The sequence below is a fragment of the Brienomyrus brachyistius genome, chromosome 23 (assembly GCF_023856365.1).
Source record: "Brienomyrus brachyistius isolate T26 chromosome 23, BBRACH_0.4, whole genome shotgun sequence".
NCBI lineage: Eukaryota > Metazoa > Chordata > Actinopteri > Osteoglossiformes > Mormyridae > Brienomyrus > Brienomyrus brachyistius.
This window is the reverse complement of record NC_064555.1, coordinates 17752836-17780625: the sequence shown is the minus strand read 5'-3', so window position 1 is coordinate 17780625 and position 27790 is coordinate 17752836. Positions and strand designations below refer to the sequence as shown.

The following is a 27790-nucleotide window of genomic DNA, read 5'->3' as shown; positions in this document are numbered from 1 at the left end:
GGCTACAAATTAGAGGTACCCGCCCCCACCGCTTCAGCCAGTATACTCCATGAAAGCTAGGAGTCCTCCCCGCCCGCGTTCCCTGACCTTTACAGTGAAGCGGTATTCGGCTACTCGCCACGTTTCTCTCTGCGCTGCGGCTCTGACTGTAGTATTCAGTCCATGAGGCGCCGCTCGTAAAACCACCGACCGCGACGACTGAAAAGCGTCCGAACTGGTGCCGATCTTTGTCGATGTCCTTCGAACGCCGTCGGAACAAACTGCTTGACTCACTCCCCACTTCACATATGCACGGTTATTATAAACGCCGCCGTGTGCGTCATGACACCATTGGCTCATGTGTTACGCACGTTCAATAAGGACATATCGTGGTTAAATAATTTGCACATATTTACTTATCTTAATTTAATTAATTTTAAAAATAAATATTTTTCGCGGGGTATAAAATACGTTAACTACCCTATACCCACGAATAGGGTGGGGGTTGCTATGGTGATTAAAACATACTGTTGTCTCTCAGTTGCCCATAATGTATGTGTGTGTGTGTGTGTGTGTGCGCGTGCGTGTATGTGTGTGTACCCTTGCCTTGCCTCTGTGCTGACATTGACCTCAGCCCTGTACAAGATAAGAGTTTATGGAAGATAAATGGAGGATCATGTAACAATAATTTGCTGGATTTGTGTAATTTATATTTATCGAAAAGACTAATGATGATAATCATTCAAATGACATTTTTCGTAAAGCTACAATCGGGATTCAAGGCATACTACTTATTGTTAATCTCGCTGTTTTTATCGCTATCATTTCCAAAAGGCACGGAAGTACACCTGTATTTATAAAAGCCAATAAATAAGCCAATAAAATATGTTTTAGGTCTTGCATGTAATATGTTGCGAGATAAATTAGTACCTGCGAACACGAGGTGTTCTTGAAAAATGTTAATTACGTTAACAGCTTTTATGGGAAAGACTGGTGGATCCCGTGCTTCTAAATTTAAAATATGTGTAATATTGTATGCGGATGGCGATAATAGGAGCGCTGCTGTGTTTGTCTGCGACGTGCCTCGAACCTCAAGGGGAAGCGCCTGAAACGGTGTAGTAGGGCGAGGTCTGCAAAGGAGAGCGATCCCAAAAAAGTACCAATTTGTACCTTTGAGGGTACAATTACTTATTTCCTGGGCTGTACCCTCAAGGGTCTGCCAATTGTACACTAGCTGTAGGTAAATATACCTTTTAATGTATAGAAATGGACCAGCAGGACGCTGAATTGGCCCACGCACCCCGAATGGTACCAATTTGTACCATTTGGGGTGCATTAATGTTGTTTGTACCTTGGGGGACAAAACTGTACCAGGGCTGCGCCCGTTTTCCTGACAATGCATTCACAAAAAGCCATTTCAGCCACAGTTAAGCTTGCAGTCTGTGGCCATGTAGTCATTCAGGTGAGTGAACCACCAAATGAACCTATGTAGTAAAGGTTTGTTAGAAACTGGCCTTAAAATATATAGATGGAAAACATCAATGCAAATAGCAGATTTCTGTACCTTATCAAGGAGAGCATTACCTGGGTTCAAATCCCTAGGAGACACATGCAAAATTGTAACCCTTCCCTCCACCATAAACGTCAGGTAAATGACTGGAATTTAACACTACTTCAGCAATCAGCTAAATCAAGATGCACAGGAGGGAACTGGACGGCAAAGAGACGTTAAAAAGGCAAAAACGTAGCATCAACCAATCACAACACATGCCCACATATGGTCAAGAGCAGTATGAATCATAAGAGAATCAATTAAGGGCTGTAGATTTAAATTCTTGGAAGGGAACTACAGTTGTACCTTTGTGTGAGGAGCTAAACTCATATTTATGTGGGATTCAATCATTATCTCAGGAAAAACAGTTAACTGAAATATCCCATCAGGCAGTAAATGACACAACGGCCATGGCTATGGATCTGCTACTAAAATATGTTCCCAATTTAAGTTCTAGGAGAAATCCGACCCGTCCAACATATCTGTCAAGTAGATACTTGAATCACATTAAATGGTGTGCAAAGGAATTCAACCACAGACAATAAACACCATTATAGGTGATAGCTTTGTGCTTCCCTGGCCATTCACACCATTAAGAGGTAAAAAAAAACCAAGTAGTGCATGGTAATGAAGTTTTCATTTTTTATTATTTAAAGATGTATACTTAAATTAAAAAATGACTCTTTAAAAATTAAGCTGCACAAATTTATTCATCAAGATAAGCTAATATTGTTGATGTGGGCCTACTTCGTATGTATAGATGACCAGCTGTTTGGAACTTGCATACAATTTAACAAAGCAGGTCTTTAAATAATGACCTATATTATTAATTTGATATGATTCAGATCCTGTCAAGCCCATGCGTGGGCCATCGGTATCTAGCGGGGGTGATTTTCTTGGACAGCGCTTTTCCGCTTCCGGCCATGAGGTGATGGGCGTCTGGCAGTATCGAACTCAGCAGAAGCTGCTGTTTGACGGGCTCAATAATATCTTCCTTAGCAATTCCTCAAAATATCCGTACGATCGATCTGACATATTTTAGCGTCGTCTAATGAAACACCACACGGACTTGCGTTTCCCTCGCTCGTCCTCCAGACACCGAGCACGGAAGGTGGGGAGTGACCAGCGCCTGGATGCGAGTCTGAGCTGCAGGGGGCATCCTCGTCCGCCCGCGGAAACACTCCGGCTCATCGTCTATCCCCAGCCGTACTATTGAGCCGCTTGAGGCATTTCCTGCACAAGGCTTGTAGTCGCGTTTAGGCGGATAGAGAGGAGGAGGAGGGGGTGATCGCGGAGAGGGAGGAAGGGGTGAGCAGAAAGGGAGGGCGTGAGAGAGAGTGAGCTGAAAGCAGGGAGCGGATGAGGTGTAGGGTCTCCCAAGCCCGTAGTAAATCTATCTAGTTCAGAACACGCGGAGAAGTCCGAAGAAAATAATAGGAGCAAGAAGAGGACGCGGATTCCTTTATTCAGCTGCTTTTCGGAGTACAGAGGCCGGGGCGAGGCAGCTGTAGAGGGATTAAAATCCGAGATCGCTTATCAAAACGGATGCATGTTACAGCGAAGCGCTCGGACTGAAGTTGGAGATTGAATAAGAGGAGGGGAAAGCGCGTTACATCGCACGGGAGCGCGGATCGAGGCGAAGGCGCAACCCCCGCACTGCTGCTCGAGCTCGGAGCACCATGAAGCTGCCCTGCTGGATGGCGCTGGCGTCGCTCCTCCTGCCGCTGGGAGACCTCGCGTTGGTAAGCGGGAGCCGCTCCGCCGCTTATTGTGTCCTGTTGTCGCTGTCTAGATAAAGGCGACGCAGCAGAGAAATCCGTCCGATCGCGGATTTTGGGTGATAGATATGACAAGGTGCAGCATGGCCGGTGTGTGTGCGTTAGGGACACCGATCGTGTGGAGGGTACAGGAGCTGCTGTTGGGGGGGGTCGGCTAGTACTGAACCGACCCATATTTCACTGCTAGCCTAACTCTTCCAAGAAGGCTTCCCCCCACACACTGAAACATCTTCGGCGATTATATTTTACCCTAAAAGCACCAATTCGCATCGTCGTATTTTTTTTTATTGCTCGCTCCACGTTCTCTGTCTATTTGCATGATTCCGGGCCTCGGCTTTATTCACCTCAGGCTGCGGTCGGATAGCACAAGAGTTACCCCCCATCCTTCTGCATCAGCCTGTACGCTCCGCTAACCACACTGCCCTCTTTTCATATACGTTTGTAATAAAACACACAGGATCTTTGTCGGGGTCTGGGCTCCGCGGTAAATAGCCAGTATTTGTCGTCGCGTTGGGAAACCCGCAGAGGGGAGTCGAAATGTTGTGATAATGCTTGTAAGAAACGCAATTAGCGCGTCGACTCCAATTAAGGCCTAATTACAAGGCTTTGTGCGCTTCCGGGGGTCAGGGTTTCCCTCTTGCTGTTCGGGCTCTAACTGAAGACCCGGCCATCCATCATTATTTGATTATTGTTGTATGGGTGCACATGCACGTTTGTCAGCTGCGAGGCCGTGAGTCTCTCCGGTCCCCCACAAAGCCTCGGCTGGGGTCAGGGCCGGAGCCAAGGTGTCACTTTGCTGTGTGTCGCTATGTTTCTGGGGGCTGGGAGACGGCTGGCGAGCCAGGAAGGTGGGAAGGGAGGGACGGTGGGAGAGAGGGGGAAGGGGAGGGTGGGTGCGGGAGGGAGGGAGAAAGAGGTGATGTCATTGCAAATCGCAGCAGGTAAAACTGTCTAGAAACGAGCTTCTCTACAACCTGAGTGATCAAGTGAATAAGGGGGGAGTGACTGAGACGTTTAGGTAAAAAAAGGCAGATGAGACAGACATTTCATAGCCGTCCTCTGACGGGGTAGTACGGTATGCAACCTGATTATGTTAATGACTGCTTGCTTAATGGCATAAAATATATCGATGTGTTTTTGTTCCTTTATATTGTATTGGGAGGTATTTTTGTGACCGGCTATCACGTTACGGCAGCCTCCCGTCAGTAACTATCGTGAGCAGACCGGTGACGTGTACGGCCGCCTGCGTCTCTGTGCTGACTGTGCTTTACCTGTGCGCCCCTTGCATGCTGCTCCATGAATTTTGTCATTCAACTTAATGTCGGTGGCTGTTTAATGCTGGTTTGCAAGACGTGCACATTTTCCTGGATTTTGTGTGTATATATGTGTGGTTGAATTATTTTTGGAAACGTTACACACACACATAGCGGTCCATATGTAATGACCTCAATATAAATCCTTCTAAAGGAAGCCAGACGGGGAAGCAGGCTACTTGCTCCTCCTCCCTGTTCCCATTGCAGTTCCATTTTCCACTGTTTGAAGTCCTAGCTAATCCAGTAGCAGGACCACAGTTTCCAGTTTAGCTCTTTGTTCTAACTGGTTCCCAGTCTAGCTGCTATCTTCTCTCATTTGGATATGCGCATACCAGCACACTCTGGGGTGTGAGGTGGTCGACGATCGATGGGACTGAGGCGGAGCGCATCGCTCTGTTCTCCGGGGGCAGTGTCATGCTGGGGGAGGTGGCTCTGAGCCTGGGCTCAGCGGTGTAGTCTCACTTGAGGAATGAAGCACAAGGCTGCAGCTTCAGCCATTTTCCATCAAGGTGGAGCTTCTGGTGGGAACGCCTCCCCCATCCCCCAGCTTTTTCGCGCGGTTGCGTGTGCGGTTGCGTGTGCGGTTGCGTGTGCGGTTGCGTGTGCGGTTGCGTGTGTGGGCAGACCCCTCCCAGCCTGTCCTCCTAATGCCTCTGGGGGGACAGTGAGGGATGTTTCAGCCACACCACACTGTACTGGGGGTGTGGAGGGGGGCAACTTCCTGGAGAGATGAAAAGAACATTTTCACAAGTGGGAGAGACACAGACACTGTGTATGTAAGAAGCCGGGTGCGTGAAGCCGGCAGGGCGTGCGTGTGCGTTGGCGTGCGAGAGCCTGTGTGCATATAAATATATGTGCAGGAGGCTCAGTGCCGACATCACGCTAGAGTGTGCGACCACCATTGGCAGGAACTTACCATGAATCACTGTTTTGTGCTGTGAATCTGGGCATGAAGGGTGCTATAGAGGGAGAATGAGGAGGGGGGGGCAGGGAGAGAGTGAGGAATGTGTGGTGCGGAGACGTGTGAAGCGCTGTCCCTCGCTGTCTCGGAAAACACCTCCATGCGTTGGCGCTGCCGTCAGCTCCGGCGCGTTCCATGCTGACGTCTGTGCCGGCCCATAACGCTCATGAGCTGTCACCTTGTGACCATCCCAGTACCCATCCCTGGGAGCCACTGGGGAGGAGCGGGGCATGAGATGGAGGAGGTGGGGTTTGCGATCATTGCTCGGGGGGGGGGGGGGGGAATAGTGCAGCGGCCAGGTGTGTGGAAGCGCATCAACCGGACTTGTGCTGCCAGGTGCTTGACTTGCTTTTCCTTTTTTGGGGAAACGGAGAGGGGTGATTTGTCAGGTGACCGCGACCTGTCGCCGTAGATGACATTTGCCGGGGTTTGGCGGGGGGGGGGGGGTGGTAGCAGAGAGAGTGCAGGAGCCAGGAGGGATGAAAGTGACAGGGCCACCCGAGCAGAGTCCCAGGAGACGGGTCCGCTACCTGCTCCGCGCGGCTGTCGCCATGGAAACCTGCAGGGGCAGGTGCTATGACAGTCTCTATCGGGTTTCCTCCCCCCGCTCTGTACTGCTGTCACCACAGCAGTGGAAACTGGTTAATTAAGATGCTGCTGAGGGCGGGGGGGCTGCCCCTCAGAATTTGGACGTGTGCTCAGGTACCTGTTAGTGGGCTGGGCGATGACCTGTGGGTGAGACAGGGAGAGTGAGAGTGAGTGAGAGTGAACTCCTCTTGCCTTCGCGGCCTTATCGCGACAATCCTCCTTGCATGCCGACCCTTGGGAACCCTGACCCCACAGAGTGCCGGGCGTGATGCGTTAATGCACCTTGCCGGCTTCCTCCACGCATCGATCTGCCTGCCCGCCGAGGCGCCAGTCTGCCGCAGAGGAGGAGTAGCCATGGGTAACAGCTCGACTGGAAGAAAGCTCTCCGGTCATGACCTGCCTTGGGTTTCCACTGGTGCTGAAATGATGTTTCCACCATCCGTCTGGGTTTGTGTGCTGAGCAGGAGCAGGTGGTTGGAAGGGGGGGGGGGGGGGGGCGAGAGGGGGAATGAGAGAGACCCTCTTTTCCACCAACAGGGAGCTGCTCCGGTGCTGGGCTGGTTCTCACTTGGTGCCTTTTGAGAACCTGCCCGCGTTTCCACCAGTTTCAAAAGAGAACGGAATGGAGAAGCTACACAGGCAGAAGTGAGAGTAAAGTGAAGGTTCTTGGTCCTCGAGGGCCCTGGGCTCTGCTACCCCTCCTGTCGCCTCCCTCCTTCGCAGTTTGATTAATCTGTCATTGGCCGTTTTCCCTGGCTTTGCAGCTCGGAGGCCAGTCGAGTGGCAGGGCTGCCTATCCGCCGGGCCGCTGGGCTCCGATTACAGTGGCGGTTGTTGTTATGCTGCTGCTGGCTGCCACATGTATAGTCATGCGCAGTAATATGCATTCAGGCCCTGTGGCTCCCTGCAGGGCGGCACCTCCTATAACCTTAAAGAACCGGCTGAGTGGCCATCCTCAAATGGCCGAATATTATCAGCTTGGCCTTTAGGGGGCGGGGTGGACGAGTTCCTTGTTGGCATCTAAGCACATATTGGGCAGTTGCGCTTCGGTCCACAGTGGAGGCTGGCTCCGGCTTCACAGGCGGGTATTCAGCCTGCCTGTTCGTGTAAAGCGGGGCAGAGCCGGTGCAGGATTGGGGGGAGCTGTATCTCTGGGGGGAGCGGGTGGCGTTCCAGCATGGCACACCGTCAGCGGGATGTCAAGGCTAAATCCAGGAGCTTAATTAGAGGGCAGCTATGGGTGGGGCATCAAAACCATTGCAGCCTTTGGCATCCTCGGCTGGGGCTGCTCTGTGAGGACTGTGCCAGGGCCCAACACCGGCACGTATCTGTGTGAGTGTGTCTGTGTGTCTCTCTATGTGTCTCTCTGCCTGTCTGTCTCCGTGTGTCTCTGCCTGTCTGTGTGACTTAGGACACTATTTGGCCCCCACCTCCCTCGCTTTCCCTGCTTATTGTTAGCTTCTCTCTTCTTCTTTGCCTCCTGTTCCTGGGCTCCTGTCCTGATCTCAGACACCCCCCTCAACCCTCCCACCATTATCTGCGCCCCCCCCCCCCTCCCACTCCTGCTTGTTTATAGTCACATGACCGCTGCCACTTTCCTAGCCACCCAGCCTAACCCTGCCTGATGCCTGCCCACGGTGACCAGGCACATAATTAGGTTAACGAGGAGGTGTCAGTCTGTGGTGTGGCTGAAACATCCCTCACTGCCCCCCCGCCATCTGCCAGCCCCGCCCCCAACAAAACAACAGTGCAAAGGCAGCTTCCTGCTGGCTGGGTGCCAAAGGGCAAGGTGGCATGCTGAAGGGGGGAATGAGGCTCAAATGAAGGTGTACTTAGAGGGCGGACTGCTGGAGGAGGGAGGGGGAGGGTCTGAGAGTATATATCAGTGTGTCTGTGTCTTTGTGCTGGGGAGGTTGTTTTTGCTCTTCAGGGGACAAGAGAGTAGAAGACCCCATAAAAGCAGCAGATTTATTAATAATGCCGCCCTTTCTGGAGTGATGGCAAGCTGGGAGATGAAGGGGGCTTCTTTGTAGCAGTGTGGTGCTGGCTGGGGGGGCACTAATAATTTAGCAGGTCCCCCCACTGAGGTGCGAACTGCAGGGAGACCGTGGGTCAGGATGCTAAAAAAAAACAGCACCCTCCTGCTCCTCATGCTCCTCCTGTTCCTCAAGCTCCTCCTGTTCCTCTTACTCCTCATGCTCCTCCTGCTCCTCTTCTTCCTCAAGCTCCTCCTCTTCCTCAAGCTCCTCATGTTTCTCTTACTCCTCATGCTCCTCCTCTTCCTCATGCTCCTCCTGTCTCAGGGAATGTCAGCGTGTTGCTAGGTGTTCACACCTTCATTTTTGTGCCACATCGGGTATATCGGTAAATCGGCTTCCCAGCGAGAACACCGTCTTCGATGGATCTCAGAGGTGCCACACGTTTGTCCCACGTGAGGATGTGCAGCTGCCGCTGGGTCCTGCCACTTGTGCCCAGGACGCCTTCCAGCGGCACTGCCTGGGGGGGAGCCAGTCAGCAGGAAGGGGCTGGGTCTTAGTTACTTCAAAACGCCGTTATCATCGTGGTTACAGAAATCACAACCAGAATGCTGTGGGTTTGATCATTAGTGCTGTCCTTTAAGGGCGCTCTGAGGCTGAAGGGTGGAGTCAGTCCAGGCAAATGGAAGTGGACGTTTGTGCTTGCTGTGCACTAAGGCGGTGCAGCACCCCGGCCAGCCTCTCTCACAGCCCACATGATTGGCTGCTGCCGATGGTCATGCCCCATTTAGCTTTGTGGGGTAATTTGGGCTTTTCGTTACACTGTGTGATTCTTGCACTTTAATTCGCTAGGTGGGAGCTTCCACTTCCCTTTTTTTGTAATGAAAGATCAGGGTGTTTATTGCCCCCACCTTTGAAACACAATGTGTTAACCCCTCCCCCAACTGAGACAGAGACCAATGACCCACAGTTGACTCCACCTCCACCCTCTTACTCCTGTAGGGAATGGTCTCCTTTTCTGCCGTTGGAGTCTCAGGAAATCTAAGCTGTGGGCGTTTTTGGAAAATTACACCATTATGTTTGGTAACAAAGGTAAAAAAGCAAGTGATGGGTGTCCAGTAGATGCAGGTGAGGCCCCGAGCGCGATGGATACCCCTCACAGCAGCACGTGGTCAGGGCTGTGTGTGATCCTCCATGTTTTGGGATGAGAGATTAAGTGTCTGTAAGCTGGGGAAACACGGAGCCGTCTAGGGTGGCCGAGTGTGTATATGCAGTGTATTGATAGGTATCTCTGGCTTTGGGGGCAGTTGCTGTGTTTCTGCGTATTCGAGTGGCTGTTTACTCCCTTTATCCTAAGGAAGGAAATAGGGTGTGTGGCGGGGGGGGGTCAAGGCTTGCATGACTGGAAAAGTTCTGAAGGAATGTCCCCCCCGCCCCCTAAGTCATCATATCCTCTTCCCTGAAGATGGCGGTCAGTCTGAAAGGTGTTGAGATTTGCACCAGATCTCCGTCCTGCAGGTACCGGCGAACTAATGGTGTGTTTGGTCATACGTGACGTGGGAGAGATAATCTCCCATTCGAGCTCCACATCTCGGGACAAACATGGCTGCCTCCATGAACACACTGTTGTGTGTTGTTGCTTTATATTTCAGCAGATTTAGAGTGTTTATATTTAGCCGCATACCCTACGCCATACCCTGTGCCATAGCTGCATACCCTGCGCCATACCCTGTGCCATAGCTGCATACCCAACACCATACCCTGTGCCATAGGTGCATACCCTCGCCATACCCTATGTCATAGCCTCATACCGTATGCCATACCCAACGCCATAGCCGCATACCCTGTGCCATAGCCGCATACCCTACACCATAACCTACGCCATAGCCGCATACCGTACACCATACCCTACACCATACCCTGTGCCATAGCCGCATACCCTTCGCCATACCCTGTGCCATAGCCGCATACCCAACACCATACCCTGTGCCATAGGTGCATACCCTGGGCCATACCCTGTGCCATAGTTGCATACCCAACACCATACCCTGTGCCATAGGTGCATACCCTGCGCCATACCCTGTGCCATAGCTGCATACCCAACACCATACCCTGTGCCATAGGTGCATACCCTCGCCATACCCTATGTCATAGCCTCATACCGTATGCCATACCCAACGCCATAGCCGCATACCCTGTGCCATAGCCGCATACCCTACACCATAACCTACGCCATAGCCGCATACCCTACACCATAACCTACGCCTTAGCCGCATACCCTGTGTCATAGCTGCATACCATACGCCATACCCTGTGCCATAACTACAAACCCTACACCATACCCTACGCCATAGCCCCATACCCTGTGCCATAGCCCCATACCCTGTGCCATAGCCCCATACCCTGTGCCATAGCCCCATACCCTGTGCCATAGCCCCATACCCTGTGCCATAGCCCCATACCCTACGCCATTGCCCCATACCCTACGCCATTGCCCCATACCCTACGCCATTGCCCCATACCCTACGCCATATCCTGTGCCATAGTTGCATACCCTCCGCCATACCCTGTGTCATAGCCGCATACCCTACGCCATACCCTGTGTCATAGCCGCATACCCTACGCCTTAGCCGCATACCCTACGCCATACCCTACGTCATAGCCGCATACCCTACGCCATACCCTACGTCATAGCCGCATACCCTACGCCATACCCTACGTCATAGCCGCATACCCTACGCCATACCCTGTGTCATAGCCGCATACCCTACGCCATACCCTGTGTCATAGCCGCATACCCTACGCCATACCCTGTGTCATAGCCGCATACCCTACGCCATACCCTGTGTCATAGCCGCATACCCTAATCCATACCCTATGCCATAGCCGCATACGCCATACCATACGCCTGTACCCTGCCTGCGCCATCCCCGTGCCCTGCCTGTGCACTGTCTGTGCCTATGCTATGCCCTGCCCACACTGGGCCCATGCCCTTACCTAGTTACCCAGCTAATGCCCAGCCTCTGCTGGGCTCGGGGACGTCATTAGAGCCCACTGCTGTCCTTTAATGAAATGTGACCCATCACTCCGTCATGTGTCTCCTTAATCAGCCGGGTCCTGGCCACACCCCGCTGTGCTTTCTCATCTTGCCCCCCCCCCCCCACCCCCGGTGGGGGTTTCTGGGCTGTGTGAGCCCCCCTTTCCTGCCGCTGATTGCATTAAGCCGACAGGAACCACCTCTCACTGCCTCTAATCAGCCGCGCGCCTCAGACCTTTGTGAGGATGGAAGATTGAATTTCACTGACCTGATTAGATTTTCCTCCCTCCTGAAAATAGCTGCTCCTCAGTAGCGTTACTGGCCGAGTCTGTTTATTCCCAGCCTGATCGCTGCGCTCCCCCACTTTTCTCTCGGCCGCCCTCTCCTCCTGTGCACCCCCTGTCCTTGCCCAGCCTCCTCCAACTTCTCTCTGTCTCCCTGCTTTCCTCCATAATGCCGTTAAAGTTGTTTTCCCCAGTCCATTCCTTGGGGAGCAGGTTTTGCTCCCTCACGCCTCCCGGTAGGAGCAAAAACATGGACTGTCTGTGGGTCTCTGAGGAGCGGATCGGAGAACATTGCATTAAAGGCATTAATCTTTTAGTCCTGTCCTGTGTGTGTGTGTGTGTGTGTGTGTGTGTGTGTGTGTGTGTGTGTGTGTGTGTGTGTGACTGATGAGCGAGTAGCTCTTTTGGGTTGTGATGTGTTTGTCAGTGTAATTCGGTGTAAATATGTGGTAGATGGTTCTGGGCCTGGAAACGGGGCTGACCGCAGTGGTGGTTTCTCAAAAATATTAATCCTGGGGACCAGTCATGTCAGGCTTTGGGACTGCAGGGCCCTGCATAAACGACTGCCCCTGGCCCCCACAGATGCGTATCTGCATAGATAGATATTATAACTATAGATAGATAGTATTATTATTATCATTATTGTTATTATTATTATTATTGTTATACCTGATCTGATCTGACTGAATTTTGATTCATAAGCGAGGCTCCATGGACCAGTAGGAACCCTCTCACGGACCGGCACCGGTCCACTGGCTTATGGGACACCGGCTCAGTTCGGATCACAGAAATGAAGCAGATTAGCAGTACCGACAGCACAGAGCAACGGTAACGAGCATCTCATCAGGGAGGCAGGCTGCTGGTTATTAGTGACCCTGTCTTCAGCCTACGGGGCCATGCTGGGGATTTGAACCCATGACCTTCTAGTGATGCCCTGGCTGCCTTTGTGGCTGATAGGGTTGGGTGACTGACCCTAGGTCCCTGTACAGCAGAGTAATGGGGAGATCATGTGGATTTTCATGATGTCTGAGCCTCAGATTGACCAGAAATGAACTAGGACCCCAGACCACGGTGTTTAATAAGAGCTCTGTTTGCAGGGACTCCCCTCTTAATGTGATTACTCATGACGGCATGCAGCATACACGCTCTCGGCCGTCAGATAGTAATCAGACCGTTTCGGTACACGGAAGTGCGCAGAAACATTTTAATGCCAGCTAAGTTAGGCATGGCGTAATTGGACCGTTTCCGCAAGTAAAGGATGTGGGATCCCGAATGTAAAGTGCTGTCCAGCATGTAGAATCAGAGTCACAGAATATTAACGCTGTTGCCCTTGGAGTCCCTTCCAGCGCCTTTTCAAGGCCCCAGCAGACACAGAGACAAACAGCAGCACGTTTGATAGCACCTGCTGCAATATTATATACAGCGTCCACCATGAAGTGCTCTTCCAAAGATGAAATCCCGGGTTCTCCCCAGCATCCTCTTTAGCTAATTATAGGATGCGGCGTATGTACAGCCCCTTCGGCCCCCTGGGGTCCCGCCGTTGGTGGGGGACTAACTGCCCCTGGCTCATCACGCTCGCTGTGGTCACGGAGACGCAGGAACCTCGGCATAACAATGCGTGAGCTGCGTGAGGTCACCATGTTCCGGAGAGTAACCCCTGCCGGTCTTCGTCACTCTACACGAGCCGGTAGGTTATTCCCAGCTGGAGAAGTGGAGCCGCGAGCTGAGGCCAGCACATGGCACACGCCTCGAAACGCAGAGGTGCATCCCGATGGGGCCCACCGGCCTGGGCATCACGGCACCAGTAAGGATGCTGCTGGTTTCCATGGGGAGTTCATTTCTGTCCAATCAGAGAGCCTCCTTATCTGTCAGATTCCGTGATGATTGTTTCTCTGCCGTGGCGAATCACAGCCAGCGGAGGACGCCGTTGAGTAAAGTAGGGGGTTGAGGGGGGGGGAGAAACGATAGCACTTTGCTCACAATGAGTGGCAAGCTGATGAAGTGCTTCTGTGTCCCCCTGCCCCCCCCCCCCCAAAGTGGCCCCCGACCCCGGCGCTACCCGCAGTGAGGGGGAACGTGCACGGACACAAAGGCGGCCGGAGGCTCGGGCTCTGTGCACCACCGAGCCGCCACATTCCTCTGGGCCTCCGCAAGGTTCCTTAGGAACACGAGAAAAGTACAGGCCGTGGGGGGTGGGTGGGTGGGAAGAAAGGGGCCTTTGAGACGCACTGGCTGCAGCCCGGCCTGGCCCCACCCCCCACACGCAACAACAACACACACGGATGTTTACACGTGATTCAAGAGTCCCTTCATCTAATCAGTAGTATTTCAGAATTTGTTCTTATGAATAAATTCTGTATGTCTGTGTGCTGTGTGGTCAAGTATATAAATGTCCCCACAATGTGATTAAAAACCTGTTTGGCACTGACCATGTGCTGTACTGCGTCTGCTCGGTCTCTTGTGGCACGTTAATGCTGTGAGGGAGAGACTGAGTTTCACCTCCTCTCAAACTCAGACGCTCTCATATACATGCCTGTCAGAGAGAGCCTCTGCATTCCTGCATCAAACCACACCCAGAGCCTGTCTGAGGCCTGCACACTCTGCGCAGGCAGCACGCAGACGGGGGAGTGGAGCAGCCACTTCTGAAGGAGAAATGGATTGGGATAAATAATTCAAATCCGTCTCTGCGGATCCAGCTGAGCATGACCCGCCTGTCAATCATGCTCCTCCCTCCCTCTCTCTGCTCTACGTGTCACCTCCGGGCCAATAGGGGCACCGCAAAGCCCTTAAGCCCCGCCTTCAAAAGTAGAGGGGTTGCAATAGGGCTGCTGGCCAGTGACAGGCCTTCCCAGCAGAGCGGCCTGTGAAGTGCCCAGGTGGGGGGCGAAGGCGGGGCAGGCAGGAGGAGTGAGCGGATGCAGCGCCGGCTCTAGCGAGTCATGCATAATGCAGAGGATCCCACAGTCAACGGCGTGAAGGACGGCTGCAGTGCCTCTGTAACAGGGCGACTCCTGTAAGAGAATCAGCCTGGCCACTCGGGGTGGGCGGGGCCAGGATTTCTAGGGCAGCCGTGAGTGGGCGGGGCCTGAAGAATGCATGCACCAGCAGCTTGGCGGCGGCGGCAGGATCGCAGTGTGCATCTTCCTTTCTGCCCATATGCCCGCGTGACGTCAAAGCCATGCGTGGCTAATCCGGCGGGATTGTGGCATCTGTGGTTTGAGTGCTCGGGATTGTGGGATACCGCGATTAGCACGGCCTGCCACAGGAACAGCTGTCTGCTGCCGCTCCCTCAGGATAACCCACCCCCCCCCCGTCCTGAAAAGGCACCGGCGTGCGTGACCCTTATCCCTGATCGCGCATGCTTGCTTCTGCATATGTGCAATATTCAACAGTAAGTCATTTTGTTTCTGTGTATGTAGTGAAACTTAGGTGTAGGTTTTGTGATCATTTATGCATGAAATTTCATGTGGGTTTACATTCCAATTGGAGCAAAATAATTAATTGGTGGTTATATAAAATAACAGCCTAGTCTCCATTGAGGTGGTGGTTTCTGTTCTGCGTGTCAGGTGGATCAATAGAGGCTGTTGCAGGCCTGGGGGGGTGGGTCAGGGGGGTGGTGCAGGGGGGGCAAGGCAGGGGCCAGGCCTCAGGAGGGGCTGGGATCCACATTCCATCAGCACAGCACCACCATCAAACAGCAGCAGCACTGAGGACCACAGCTGTCGCTTAGCAACGGGCAGATAGATGGGGGGAAATAGACATGTGGGGAGGGGAGTTAAGAGGGGAAGATCCAATGAGAGAGAGAGCCTAGTGGTACCCTGAGATTCCCCCCGATTACGTGTGTTTGTATTTGCATTGCTGATAAAATTTACATAACACATTTCACGCACACATGGAGAGAATGACCTGTCTGAGGATGGATAAGGAAGGGGGTGAATGTCATGGAGGGCGAGGAGTTAGGTGGAGCAAGGGCAGCGAGAACGACGTGGAGCGGACCTCCTTCGTGAGGTCATCATCATGGCTCAGACGCCAAGATCTGTGTTAGCGGCAGACCCAGAACTGTACCTCCATTTGTCCCCCCCCACCCTGTAAAAACAGTGAGAGCCATGCACCCTTTGGCTGCATGAATCTAGCTCCTTGGGCCGTTAGGGTCACTGTGCTGTTCCAGCTGCCAAATCCGCGGTTCCACGTTCCCTGGTTGGTCGCCCGTTCTCCCTCCCCCTCCCTCCGTCACCGTATCAGACACGCACGCCCCCGCCGCTCATGCTCCACCTGCCATAGTGGTTTCATCTTCCCTGTAAGAGGACCGTCTGTGCCGCTGAACAGAGCCGGCCTGCAGAATCTCTGATGGGGGGGCCTAGCTGGCAGCCACGTGTAATAACATCATACGGCACATTACCCCTGCAAGCGGCCCGGCGAGCTTGCTGTGAACAGGCCGAGAATCCGCACCCCCACGCTTGGCCAATAGGTGAGCGCCCCACCGTGTCACCCTGCTGGATGCCAGCCTCAGTCACACACCGTTTTTATCACAGATTTCGAGGATAAACCCAGATCCATGTAGATCCAAGGAGTGCTGTTACATGTAGCACGATCAGTACATGCATGCATGCGTGTGTGTGTGGTTATGCATGTGTATTAGTGTGCATGTCAAGTAGTATTATAATTAAAAGTAAATAACCTGCGATGCACGTTTCTGACATGCTGAAACCACTCACTGACCTGCGATGCATGCTCCTGCATGTGGCAGGCTCTCCCGGTTAGTGCTTAGCCTGTTCCTTGCTTACCAGTATGCTGGTGCCTCAGGCCAGGCAGGGGGGGATGCAGGCTGAAGGGGCAGCCAGATGGACCGGGCAGGGGCACTGATGGGGCCCGCAGGAGGCTGACCTGCGGATGAGAGTGGCTGAGGGGGTGTTATTTGGCAGGCAGAGTGATTTTAGGAGTCGAGCACAAGGTGCAGTGTCACAGAGAACAGAGGGACCGTACTGCTGGTAGCTTTCCTGAAGGGGGCGCTGCTGGTGTCTGCACATGCTCCGGGTGTTTGAGGTGTGACCACACGGGGATCCTCCTGCCACCCCCTCATTAAGCCACACGGGGCACCGGCAAGGTGCCTACTAAGCCGCCATGGCAACTGCCTTTGCTGTCGGCTCAGCGCGAGGTGGGGTTCTGGCTCGGCACGTCAGGAATCCCTGACAGGGGAAGCCTCCAGGATGATGCAGGGGACGTGTCCAGGATGCCACCGAGTGGAGGGGTGGGTGTGCAGGGGGGCGTGTGCGTGACCATGGGGGTGTGTCTGGGATGTCATCGTCACATCTGCGACCCTCGCAATCTGCTCCCCAGATCGGCTTGCGTTCACCATTACTCCAGTCCCTGCCCGCTGCTGTTTCCAGTGGCACAGCCTGTATGCTGTATGATTGTTTTCTCCTTACAGCTGAAGCCCTGAGAACTGGGGGGGGGGGGGCTGTGGGGGCCACGATCCTGTGGGATCCCCCTGACTTCCATGTTGGAGCCTGTTAGGCACGTAGCTGCTAGATGGGGGTGATGTGGTGTAAATGGGACATGTTCTTCTCGTGGTGGGGTGGGGGGCGATCACATCCTCGTGCCTGAGGTGATGGTGAGGAGTACCCATGTGCTATGCTCTCAGAGATCAAATGCCAGCCATCGCAGGGAGGATTAGCGGCCTGACAGCCGGTTTGGTACCTAGCGCCCTATAGGAGGGTCTGTCCGTCCCTTAGTGGCCAATAGGAGGGTCTGTCCTTCCCCTGACGGCCTATAGGAGGGTCTTTCCGTCATCTGGCGTCCTATAGGAGGGTCTTTCCATCATCTGGCGTCCTATAGGAGGGTCTGTCCTTCTCCTGGTGGCCTATAGGAGTGTCTGTCCGTCCCTTAGCGGCCTATAGGAGGGTCTGTCCGTCCCTTAGCGGCCTATAGGAGGGTCTGTCCGTCCCTTAGCGGCCTATAGGAGGGTCTGTCCGTCCCTTAGCGGCCTATAGGAGGGTCCGTCCGTCCCTTAGCGGCCTATAGGAGGGTCCGTCCGTCCCTTAGCGTCCTATAGGAGGGTCCGTCCGTCCCTTAGCGACCTATAGGAGGGTCTGTCCGTCCCTTAGCGGCCTATAGGAGGGTCTGTCCATCCCCTGGCGGCCTATAGGAGGGTCTGTCCGTCCCCTGGCGGCCTATAGGAGGGTCTGTCCGTCCCCTGGCGGCCTATAGGAGGGTCTGCCCATCCCCTAGAGGCCAATAGCAGACCAGTGTCTGTGGCTGACAGAGACTAGCTGGCGATTATGGCCAGAAGGCTTTTAGGTTACGTACAAAGCAACACGACAAAGATTTATTATGTGGCTCCCAGTTCAGTGGACACAGTCAAAAACAAAACACATGGCTATTATTGTTCAGCTCCATGTAGACGTCTAACAGAATGTGTGAAGTTTGTGTTCAATTTATTTATTTACTTTAGACCAAGTTTATGAACCACTACTTGAAACTGTTTTAGACAGAAATGTTTCAAAATGATAATTAAATCTGGGCCGAGCAAATGTCCCCACAATGTGATAAAAAGCTGCTTTTTCTGTCTGTAACTGCAATCAAAAAATCTAAAAATGCCAAAAGTCTCCTGTTCTGTTTGGTTACTTATGGTTAAGGTTAAGCCTGGGTAGGGTTAAGGTCGTCGTTTTGGCATTAGGGTGTTTACCATAGAAATGAATGGGGAATCCCCATAAAGGTATGAACTCGTATAACATTGTGTGGGAGGGTGTTGGATGCCCCTATATTATTTAGTTTCTCCCAATATTGATACTGAAATATCAGATATATATATTTTTTAGACGTCACCTATCCCTCGGAAACACATCGATATTTAGGTGCATTTCATAAATTCAGACTATAGGGTCCACAACTGGGATTTTGTCACCAGATATTGGTCTTGTGTTCTAACTGTGGTTGTCCATATAATCAAAACAAAAAATGGTTGTTATTCCTTTTCAGTGTGTATTTTAAACGCTTCATTGTTCACCACGTGCAGCGTGTTATAAAGAGCTTGTTTGATAAGTAGGGGAGGTAGCGGCTCTTATTTCCGTTACAGATCTACGGGATGGAATCGGATACAAGGGCAAAGAGTGACGTTGTTGCCGATACACTGTTACTCTTTTGGGCAACAGATTTTCTGTGTATAAATAACGCTGCAGTACTTTTAGCTTGAATGCATCCTGAGGGCCTGCTCTCTGGCTTGGCGGCATGGGACTTGTCACCAGAAGGTCATTTGGTCAGATCCTGTGGTTGACAATGGTGTCACCGTGGGGCCCCTGCGCGAGGCCCCTAACCCCTAACGCCTCAGGGACTGGCTGACCCCGTTCTTTCCGCACCGTCGTTTTGAATAAAAGCGCATGTTAAATGAATAAAATCCGGTCCTCTTCCTTATTATGTCTGAAATCTCTATCAGTATAAACCTTTGAACAATATATGAATCCACAGCCGTTTTTACATGGGTTCTGGCTTTTAAAGGGTGGACTTTGGTCCTTATGTTTTGCATGGAAAACGTTAAGTGGTGATTATTTTTTTTCCCTTCACTCTGTAGGGTCAAAGCCCGTCACCCTTCACGGAGGGCCGGCGACCCGCTGACCTCGAGGGTTCTGGGAATGATGAGTTCTTCGACGATGAAGACCTGTTCTCTGGCTCCGGATCCGGCTGTGAGTTTCCGTACCTTTAAGCGGGTTCCTGTTACCTGCTTCTGCGTCTGACTGTCACCGTGTGCTTGTGTGTGTGCCGTAAGGTGGATTCCTGCCTGCTTTTGTGTCTATATGTGTGTGTGTCCCTGACTCACACATCCTTATTATATTGGTGTGCAGTTTTCCCACTGTTTCAGTCTCCCTTACACACACAGCTGTCCACAACCTGCCTCAACTGTGATCCTGTTTGCTGTAATATGAAAAAACACAGATCGGACTGTCTGATGCAGAAGAACCTGCTCTGTGCTTGTTGCAGCTGTTTCTATCTATTCCTTTTTTGCTGTTCTGTTTTATTGCATATTGTTAGCATCCTTGAGTTTGAAAATTGTTATATAAATCCAATGTATTATTATTTATTATTGTTATTATTATTATTATTATTCAAAGTCCAGTCTGCTTCTGAGATGGGGCAGAGCTCATGTAACCCCACACAAGGGCACCTTGTGCATCTTGTGAGTTTTGCAAGGATCATTCACTAGCATCCTACCCTTTCAGCGTGACTGGGCCGTGGGTGTGGCTTGTGGGTGTGGCATGTGGGCGTGGCTTGTGGGCGTGGTGGTGGGTGTGGTATTTGGGTAGAGTAAGATGACGTGGAGTTGGAGGTGCACACGGAGCGTGTTCCCTGCAGTGCACCAGCATCCCGTCCTGGCTTCCCCTGCCAGGAACGTCGTGTTTCCTGGGATTCATCATTCAGGAACTGCTTGAGGTTTCACTGATCTCTGATTCCCCATCGCTGCTCCGCAGGTTTCATGCTCCACGATTCTCTCAGCCGGAGAGCAAAACTCACAATCATCCACTTCTTGTCAAACACCCGTAATTTACCCGTCAGCGTTCATGTTATCGCTGCCGCTTCCTTAGTCATCGTTGTGAAGGGTCGGTTCTCATGGCTTTATCTGCATGACAGAGCTCAGTCACGGCATTGGGGGGGGTGGGGGCACAGCGAATACCCAGAGAAACACGCTGATGGCATGAACGGCGGCCCTCAGACCCCAAAGGATCCGTCCGCTGCTCCAGGTTTCCCTGGAGTCTGGAAGGTGACTAGTGGCAGGTTACCAGTAATGGGATGGCATCACTGTGGTAACGCTGCACTGAGCTTTGGACTCTGTAGATATGTATGTGTGTGACTTTGAGATCTGTAAGCAGAGTGAGTGTCTGCTCAAGTGAACGAGTGAATTTCAATGACGGACTCTTTCTGTAAGGCCCCACTGGTCCCTGTGACTCTGTGGCTTTGGATCCCGGCCCCCAGGGCCCAGCAGGACGCCTGTGTTTGTATTCGAGTGCCAGGCACCCCTCTGCTCGCCGGGCCCGGAAGGGGTGGGAGGTGAAAGGCTATTTATGCGTTTTGTTTTTCAGCTACGCCGGATCTAATGGCTCGATGTGTCTGTTTACTCCCCCCCCCCCCCCATGCCCTCTGTTCCTCTTCAGTCCCAGACGTGGAAGTGAAACCCACAGGAGCCAAAGTGCCCTTCACCACAGAGGAGCCCCCCCCCCTGCCCACCACGCAAGCCACCTCCCCCGCCCCCTCAGCCCCGCCTGCCGCCGAGCCCAGCGGCGGCCCTGGAGACAGCGCCACCCAGTGGGAGAGCGAGTGGGAGAGGGAGAGCTACATGGAGCAGGAGAGAGAGAAAGAGAGGGAGATGGAGAGGGAGAGACAGATGGAGAGAGAGAGACAGCGGGAGATGGAGAGAGAGAGACAGAGGGAATTGGAGAGAGAGAGACAGCGGGAACTGGAGAGAGAGAGGCAGCGGCAAATAGAGAGAGACAGACAGCGGCAGCTGGAGAGGGAAAGAGAGAGGGAGCAAGAAATGGAGAGAGAGAAGAAAAAGCTGGCAAGACTGCCCCTGACCACGGATTCTCCCAGAATTCATGCTGCTGTTCCCATGGCGACGACCAGCTTTGCGACAACGCCGGTGCAGACCACAGCACTGTCTGCCACGGAGGAGTTCACCGCCAGCGGGAAGGATGACGACGACATGTTCATCCCCGTGGATCCCACAGAGACAGAACTTCCCACGCAGGCCACCTCGGACGCCGCCACCTCTGCTACGACTGCCCCCAGCACCCCCGCCCCCACTGAGGCCCAAACCACGCCCCCCAGCACCACAACCCCCAGCACCATGGCTCAGCGGCCACACCGGCCCCAGACCGTGCCCACGACGCGCAGATCACGGCCTCCACCCACCTCCACCGCCCAGGTACTGCTCTATGCATGTACACGCAGACACACAGTCACACAGAGACACACACAGTTGGACACAGAAATAGAGACACACAGTCACACAGAGGCACACAGGCACACAGTGACAGTAAATGCTGCCAGCATTGGAGAATGTAAACCCTGAGCATGATGGGTAGGGGCCAGAGCAGAGAGCGGCAGCGGCGACAAGGTGCGCAGACCCACACAAATGCGTCCTGAAAAAGGCCCCCCCCCCCCTCCTTCCTCACAGCCCCGCACTCCTGACCAGGGGCTCGGCAATGAGGTGACCGGAGCAGGGCCCAGCGGCGATTCCGAGATCGTGGAAGAGGATGGTCACCAGAGCAACGAGGTGGGCCCAGATGTCAAAGATGTGGCCGACGGGGGGGCAGAAGCAGACCTGACGGGAAACACTGTGGACTCAGGAAGCTCCGCGGCACAGCTGCCCCAGAAGAACATTCTGGAGAGGAAGGAGGTCCTCATAGGTGAGCCATTTGTACCCACTCACACGTAGATGTTATACACGCACACGTAGAGCAGAGTGTTTAAAAGCACCTGCTAAACCCTGAGAGCCCACACTCATATATTCAAATATGTACATTTATGGAGAACAGAAGAGGTTAAAAAACCCGACAGGAAGATGCCTAGTCTCTCCATCTGGAGGTGGCTTCCTCTCCAAGCACCATGTAGCATAGCTACAGCCCCTAAGTTGCCGTTTCTTCGCTCTAGTTCCTAGAGCACTTGAAATTGGTGTAGGATACCTAACATATTACCAGTTCCATGAACTGCAGGAATGTAGCGCCTTTCAGGCTTCTTAGCTTCGGATACCACTTATAAACAGCATCTGTGACTTAATAGCACAGATAGATTTTTACCATTGTAGCGCTCCTACACGCACACCACTTACAGCGCCATTAGCATTGTAGCGCTCCTACACGTACACCACTTACAATGGCCTTAACATTGTAGCGCTCCAACATATAGACCACTTACAGCGCCATTAGCATTGTAGCACTCCTACACGCACACCACTTACAGGGCCATTAGCATTGTAGCGCTCCTACATGCACACCACTTACAGGGCCATTAGCATTGTAGCGCTCCTACACGTACACCGCTTACAGGGCTAATAGCATTGTAGCGCTCCAACACGTACACCACTTACAGCGCCATTAGCATTGTAGCGCTCCTACACGTACACCACTTACAGGGCCATTAGCATTGTAGCGCTCCTACACGTACACCACTTACAATGGCCTTAACATTGTAGCGCTCCAACATATAGACCACTTACAGCGCCATTAGCATTGTAGCACTCCTACACGCACACCACTTACAGGGCCATTAGCATTGTAGCGCTCCAACACATACACCATTTGCAGGGCCATTAGCATTGTAGCGCTCCAACACGTACACCACTTACAGGGCCATTAGCATTGTAGCGCTCCTACATGCACACCACTTACAGGGCCATTAGCATTGTAGCGCTCCTACACGTACACCGCTTACAGGGCTAATAGCATTGTAGCGCTCCAACACGTACACCACTTACAGCGCCATTAGCATTGTAGCGCTCCAACACGTACACCACTTACAGGGCCATTAGCATTGTAGCGCTCCTACATGCACACCACTTACAGGGCCATTAGCATTGTAGCGCTCCTACACGTACACCGCTTACAGGGCTAATAGCATTGTAGCGCTCCAACACGTACACCACTTACAGCGCCATTAGCATTGTAGCGCTCCTACACGTACACCACTTACAGGGCCATTAGCATTGTAGCGCTCCAACACATACACCATTTGCAGGGCCATTAGCATTGTAGCGCTCCAACACGTACACCACTTACAGGGCCATTAGCATTGTAGCGCTCCTACATGCACACCACTTACAGGGCCATTAGCATTGTAGCGCTCCTACACGTACACCGCTTACAGGGCTAATAGCATTGTAGCGCTCCAACACGTACACCACTTACAGCGCCATTAGCATTGTAGCGCTCCAACACGTACACCACTTACAGCGCCATTAGCATTGTAGCGCTCCAACACGTACACCACTTACAGGGCCATTAGCATTGTAGCGCTCCTACATGCACACCGCTTACAGGGCCATTAGCATTGTAGCGCTCCTACACGTACACCGCTTACAGGGCTAATAGCATTGTAGCGCTCCAACACGTACACCACTTACAGCGCCATTAGCATTGTAGCGCTCCTACACGTACACCACTTACAGGGCCATTAGCATTGTAGCGCTCCAACACATACACCATTTGCAGGGCCATTAGCATTGTAGCGCTCCAACACGTACACCACTTACAGGGCCATTAGCATTGTAGCGCTCCTACATGCACACCACTTACAGGGCCATTAGCATTGTAGCGCTCCTACACGTACACCGCTTACAGGGCTAATAGCATTGTAGCGCTCCAACACGTACACCACTTACAGCGCCATTAGCATTGTAGCGCTCCAACACGTACACCACTTACAGGGCCATTAGCATTGTAGCGCTCCTACATGCACACCACTTACAGGGCCATTAGCATTGTAGCGCTCCTACACGTACACCGCTTACAGGGCTAATAGCATTGTAGCGCTCCAACACGTACACCACTTGCAGCGCCATTAGCATTTCTAGTTTGTGGTTCACCCATTACTGCTCTTGGTGATATTAACCATAGTCAGGCTCCGTCCAGGTTCATTCCTTTGTACATCCAGTCACACTGATACTGCTCTCTCTCATCTCTCTCCAGCTATTCTTATTGGAGGGTTGCTGGCAATGGTTTTTGCAGACTTCCTGATGATAGGTAACAGGCACAGTGAGCTGTAGGAGTACAGGATGTCCACTGGGCCGCGCTAGTGTAGCCATAGCAGCAAGGTTAAGCTAGAGAGCTAGTAGTGACCTCGCTTAGTGTGTGAGAAGCATCATCTTTGTGTAACGTGCGCGTGTGTCTGGGTGTGTCGTGTGTGTGAACGCCTGTGTCCTTTGCGGTGGCGCTAAGGTGTTTCCCCTCTTTCCCGGGCAGCGGTGATCGTGGGTGGCGTGGTGGGGGCACTGTTCGCCGCCTTTCTGGTCATGCTGCTGGTCTATCGCATGAAGAAGAAGGACGAGGGCAGCTACACGCTGGAGGAGCCCAAGCAAGCCACAGTCACCTACCAGAAGCCCGACAAGCAGGAGGAGTTCTATGCATAAGACTGGCCCCGCCCCCTTGCCCCGCCCACCCCGATCCCTCCCCTCCTCACTTCTTCCAATTTCCGCTTCCCTCCGTTTCCTCCCCCTGCCCTGCCCCCGTGTCTCGTCTCTCTGAGAGTGCCTACTGGATCTCTCCATGGACGCTGGACTTCACCGTCGCCCGAAAGGAAAGTAGAAACAGGAAATAAAAATGTAAAAGCCCAAGGTGAAGAAGAAAGTCACCGCGATCAAACACACAGGAAACGCAGAGTACCGCTTTGTTTGTAAAGTAAAGTGATTCTTAGTATTAGTATGATGATGATCGGTAATGACGATTTTTGTAGAAGCTGTTAATGCCTGGGGAGTTTGGCTGGTATGTGCTGGTCTCTGGCAGCACAGGGAGTGGCAGATAGAGGTGGAGGGAAGAGAGCACAGGTCACAAACAGCAGCGTTACATGCACCGGTCACGCGCACCGGTCACACGCACCAGTCACGCATGGTGAGACACACACACACACGCTCCAAGGCGCGCCTTTCATTGCAAGGTGCCATGTGGGCCGCTGTACTCATCTGCTCCACATGCGTGTGTGTGTGTGTGTGTGTCTACATACTCGCATGACTGCTGTTAGTGTGTGAGGTTACACGTGTCTGCATGTCTGTCACGGAGGCACGTTCTCCATGCGCAAACCGCGTCCGTCTCCAGCTGAGGGTGGCGACGGCCATCCACACACGCTGCCCGCTGGGGGCACAAAGCCACCAGCTCCAATAACACTAATACACACACACACACCCGCTCACGCTCTCTCTCGCTCACTGCTTCCCCGCACCAGGCTGCATAAACCTCCCTTATGCACCGGTCTGCGTTGCCTGGCCAAAGACCTAACAGTAACAAGACCCGTGACACTGCAGACATGATTCATTGTAGCCTTAACCCTGCGTCACAGAACCAGAATGTTCGTCCCAAGCAGGTTTAACAGGCATCAGGGGCGCATCAGGCATCAGGGGGCGCAACTTCCACTGGTTACGCTGCCATTCCAGTTACCAGGGACACTCTGCAAACCAATGTCCCTCGCTGACTTTTCCTAATCAAAGTGGATTTTACACCTGTGCAGTCATTCAAATTCATGGGCATAAACAGAGACCAGAGGCTGGATCTCTTACATAGCAATAGATATGACAGCAGAGTCCGGAGGGTCTTGCTACAATAGTGGCCAAGAAGTCTTTGGCTCAGCGATGCCCCCATTACACCTGTCCCCAGGGAACGGAGGCCACGCCCCCGCTGATTAACAGGGTGGAGGGGACGCTGCATCTTCGATCGATTCTGGAAGGTTCTAATTAGCTGGGATTCCTGTTCAGGGCTGAGCCGGAAGGTCTCCTGGCTGCTCCCGGAACTTTCCCAGTTGGCTGGCCCTGCTGAGATGTGTGATCAATAGTAATAATGACTGGTAAAATACCAAGACCACATGAAGGAAACGTTTAAGAAGTATAATATAACCGGAAGCGTTTATACGGTTGTGCAAGAAAGTTTTATTGATGTAAATATCTTCATTTTAATTTCTTTTTTTATGTACTCATCTTTTGTCCTTGTATGTCCCTGGGGGCCATAGGGCACTTTCCACCCGTCTTAGTCTGTGCCCTGTGCCCTGCCCCACCCGCATGTAACAGAAACACACACTGTAAGACATACCTATCACTACCATTGTTAGCGTCATCTTCCTTCTCATCATCATCATCTTTGTGAGATGGGTATCAGCATATCTACATCTGTGTGTGTGTGTGTGTGTGTGTGTGTCTTTTGTTCTGTCACCTAAGCACAAGCGTTTGTTGGTCCAAAGGCGGCTCGTGGTTCTGTTTTAACACCTGAACCAGCATCGCCTGCCACACTGCACCTGGCCCTCCTTGCGAACACTGCCCTCTACCTGCAGCACGTCGCTCATGCCGCCAGGGCTGGCGTGTTTCGGGAACTTTTGGGCAACATTTGAGCAGCGTTTGACCAGCTCCGAAGGAGGGGGGTGGGGGCTGGCTGGGTGTAACCTTTTCTTTCTACTATGAAGACTGTAACACTATCTACAACAGTACACCAGTACTTCTAGCTTATGAATATTATACTTAGTACTGTAGGCAAATGTTAGTGTGAGTTTCAAATATGAATGTGAGGATGAAGGCTGTCATGTGACCCTATCCCACCCTCGGATCACCTGATGTCAGGGTGTGCCCGTTAATCCAGGTGTACATATCTCCCTGAGGTGTGTACGTGTGTGTATAGGTGCATGTTTGCGTGACGTGCACATGCTAGTGTGCCATTTGGTTACCCATATGGGCAAGGGGAGTTTACTACTGAGCTGGCCTCCAGCCACAGGCCTGGCCTTGTGACATCATCAGCAAGCGCCACCCAGTCATACCTGTGCCCCTGTACACCCTACCTGCCATCTCAGCTGCACCCACACTGCACTCCTCTGCAGACTCATACTCGCCCAGCCACACCTGGCCAATGCCTCACTTATGCAGAAATGACTCTGCTGTGGAAAGGAGCCCCCCCCTCCCCCCCCCCCCCCCCATCGTCAACAATCCCCCATAAAGTGCATCACGCGTGTCTCTGCTCTGTACAGAATTTTGTCAGAATTAACACTTTAGAGACAAAATATTCGGTTTATATAAATCTGCAGAGGTATGACAGAACTTTTTTTTGTAGCAAACAATGAACTCTTGCTGTTTGCTATTTTTTCTAAGGTACTGTTGAAATCTGTAGGCGTTTGTACCCATTTGAAACTGATTTTAGCCAAATAGACAAGGTAGTCTCAGAGTGCCAAGAGTAGGCAGGCGTCCGCTGAGACTAAATCAGAAATATTCTTTCTGTAGCCCATTGTGTTTTTATACATTTGCATTTTTAACATCTGAATCTGTTCTAATGCTGCGTCTGTCTGTCTGTGAGGATGGTTCTTATCTGCAGAGTGTGAGTCTGTCACTAATCTGCCACTCTGTTCTAAATAAAAGGCCTGATTGGCTAATCCCTGCCTTCTGTGTTCTGATTGGTTAGAGGTCTGACTCGTTTGTAAACTTCGGGGGGAGGGGGGGGGCTTGCATCTTGGATATCTTCACCCTCACAGATGTACATGTTCACAGTGTTCCATTGATATTTGTCTTATTTAAACCGAATTGTCTTTCAGAAGAGCAATTCTTTGTCTTATTTCTGTAGTGTTCAGTACATAACTCAGTATTATCCTCCGTC

General features: G+C 52.3%; 1 protein-coding gene across 1 annotated transcript; it reads left to right on the top strand.

The window, feature by feature from the left end:
* Window positions 1–2451: 2451 nt before the first annotated feature.
* Window positions 2452–27569, top strand: sdc3 (syndecan 3). Its single transcript, XM_048992748.1, has 5 exons — window positions 2452–3273; window positions 19036–19147; window positions 20612–21381; window positions 21634–21865; window positions 24416–27569. The coding sequence occupies exons 1-5, from the start codon at window positions 3211–3213 to the stop codon at window positions 24580–24582; spliced, it is 1344 nt and encodes a 447-aa protein (XP_048848705.1). The 5' UTR covers window positions 2452–3210; the 3' UTR covers window positions 24583–27569.
* The last annotated feature ends 221 nt before the right edge of the window (window positions 27570–27790 follow it).

Bases quoted from the DNA above. Each gene is read 5' to 3' on its own strand.
- sdc3 (XM_048992748.1), top strand. From the start codon at position 3,211: ATGAAGCTGCCCTGCTGGATGGCGCTGGCGTCGCTCCTCCTGCCGCTG. The intron at 21,382-21,633 runs GTACTGCTCTAT...CCTTCCTCACAG, and splicing joins CACCCACCTCCACCGCCCAG to CCCCGCACTCCTGACCAGGG. The intron at 21,866-24,415 runs GTGAGCCATTTG...TTTCCCGGGCAG, and splicing joins GAGGAAGGAGGTCCTCATAG to CGGTGATCGTGGGTGGCGTG.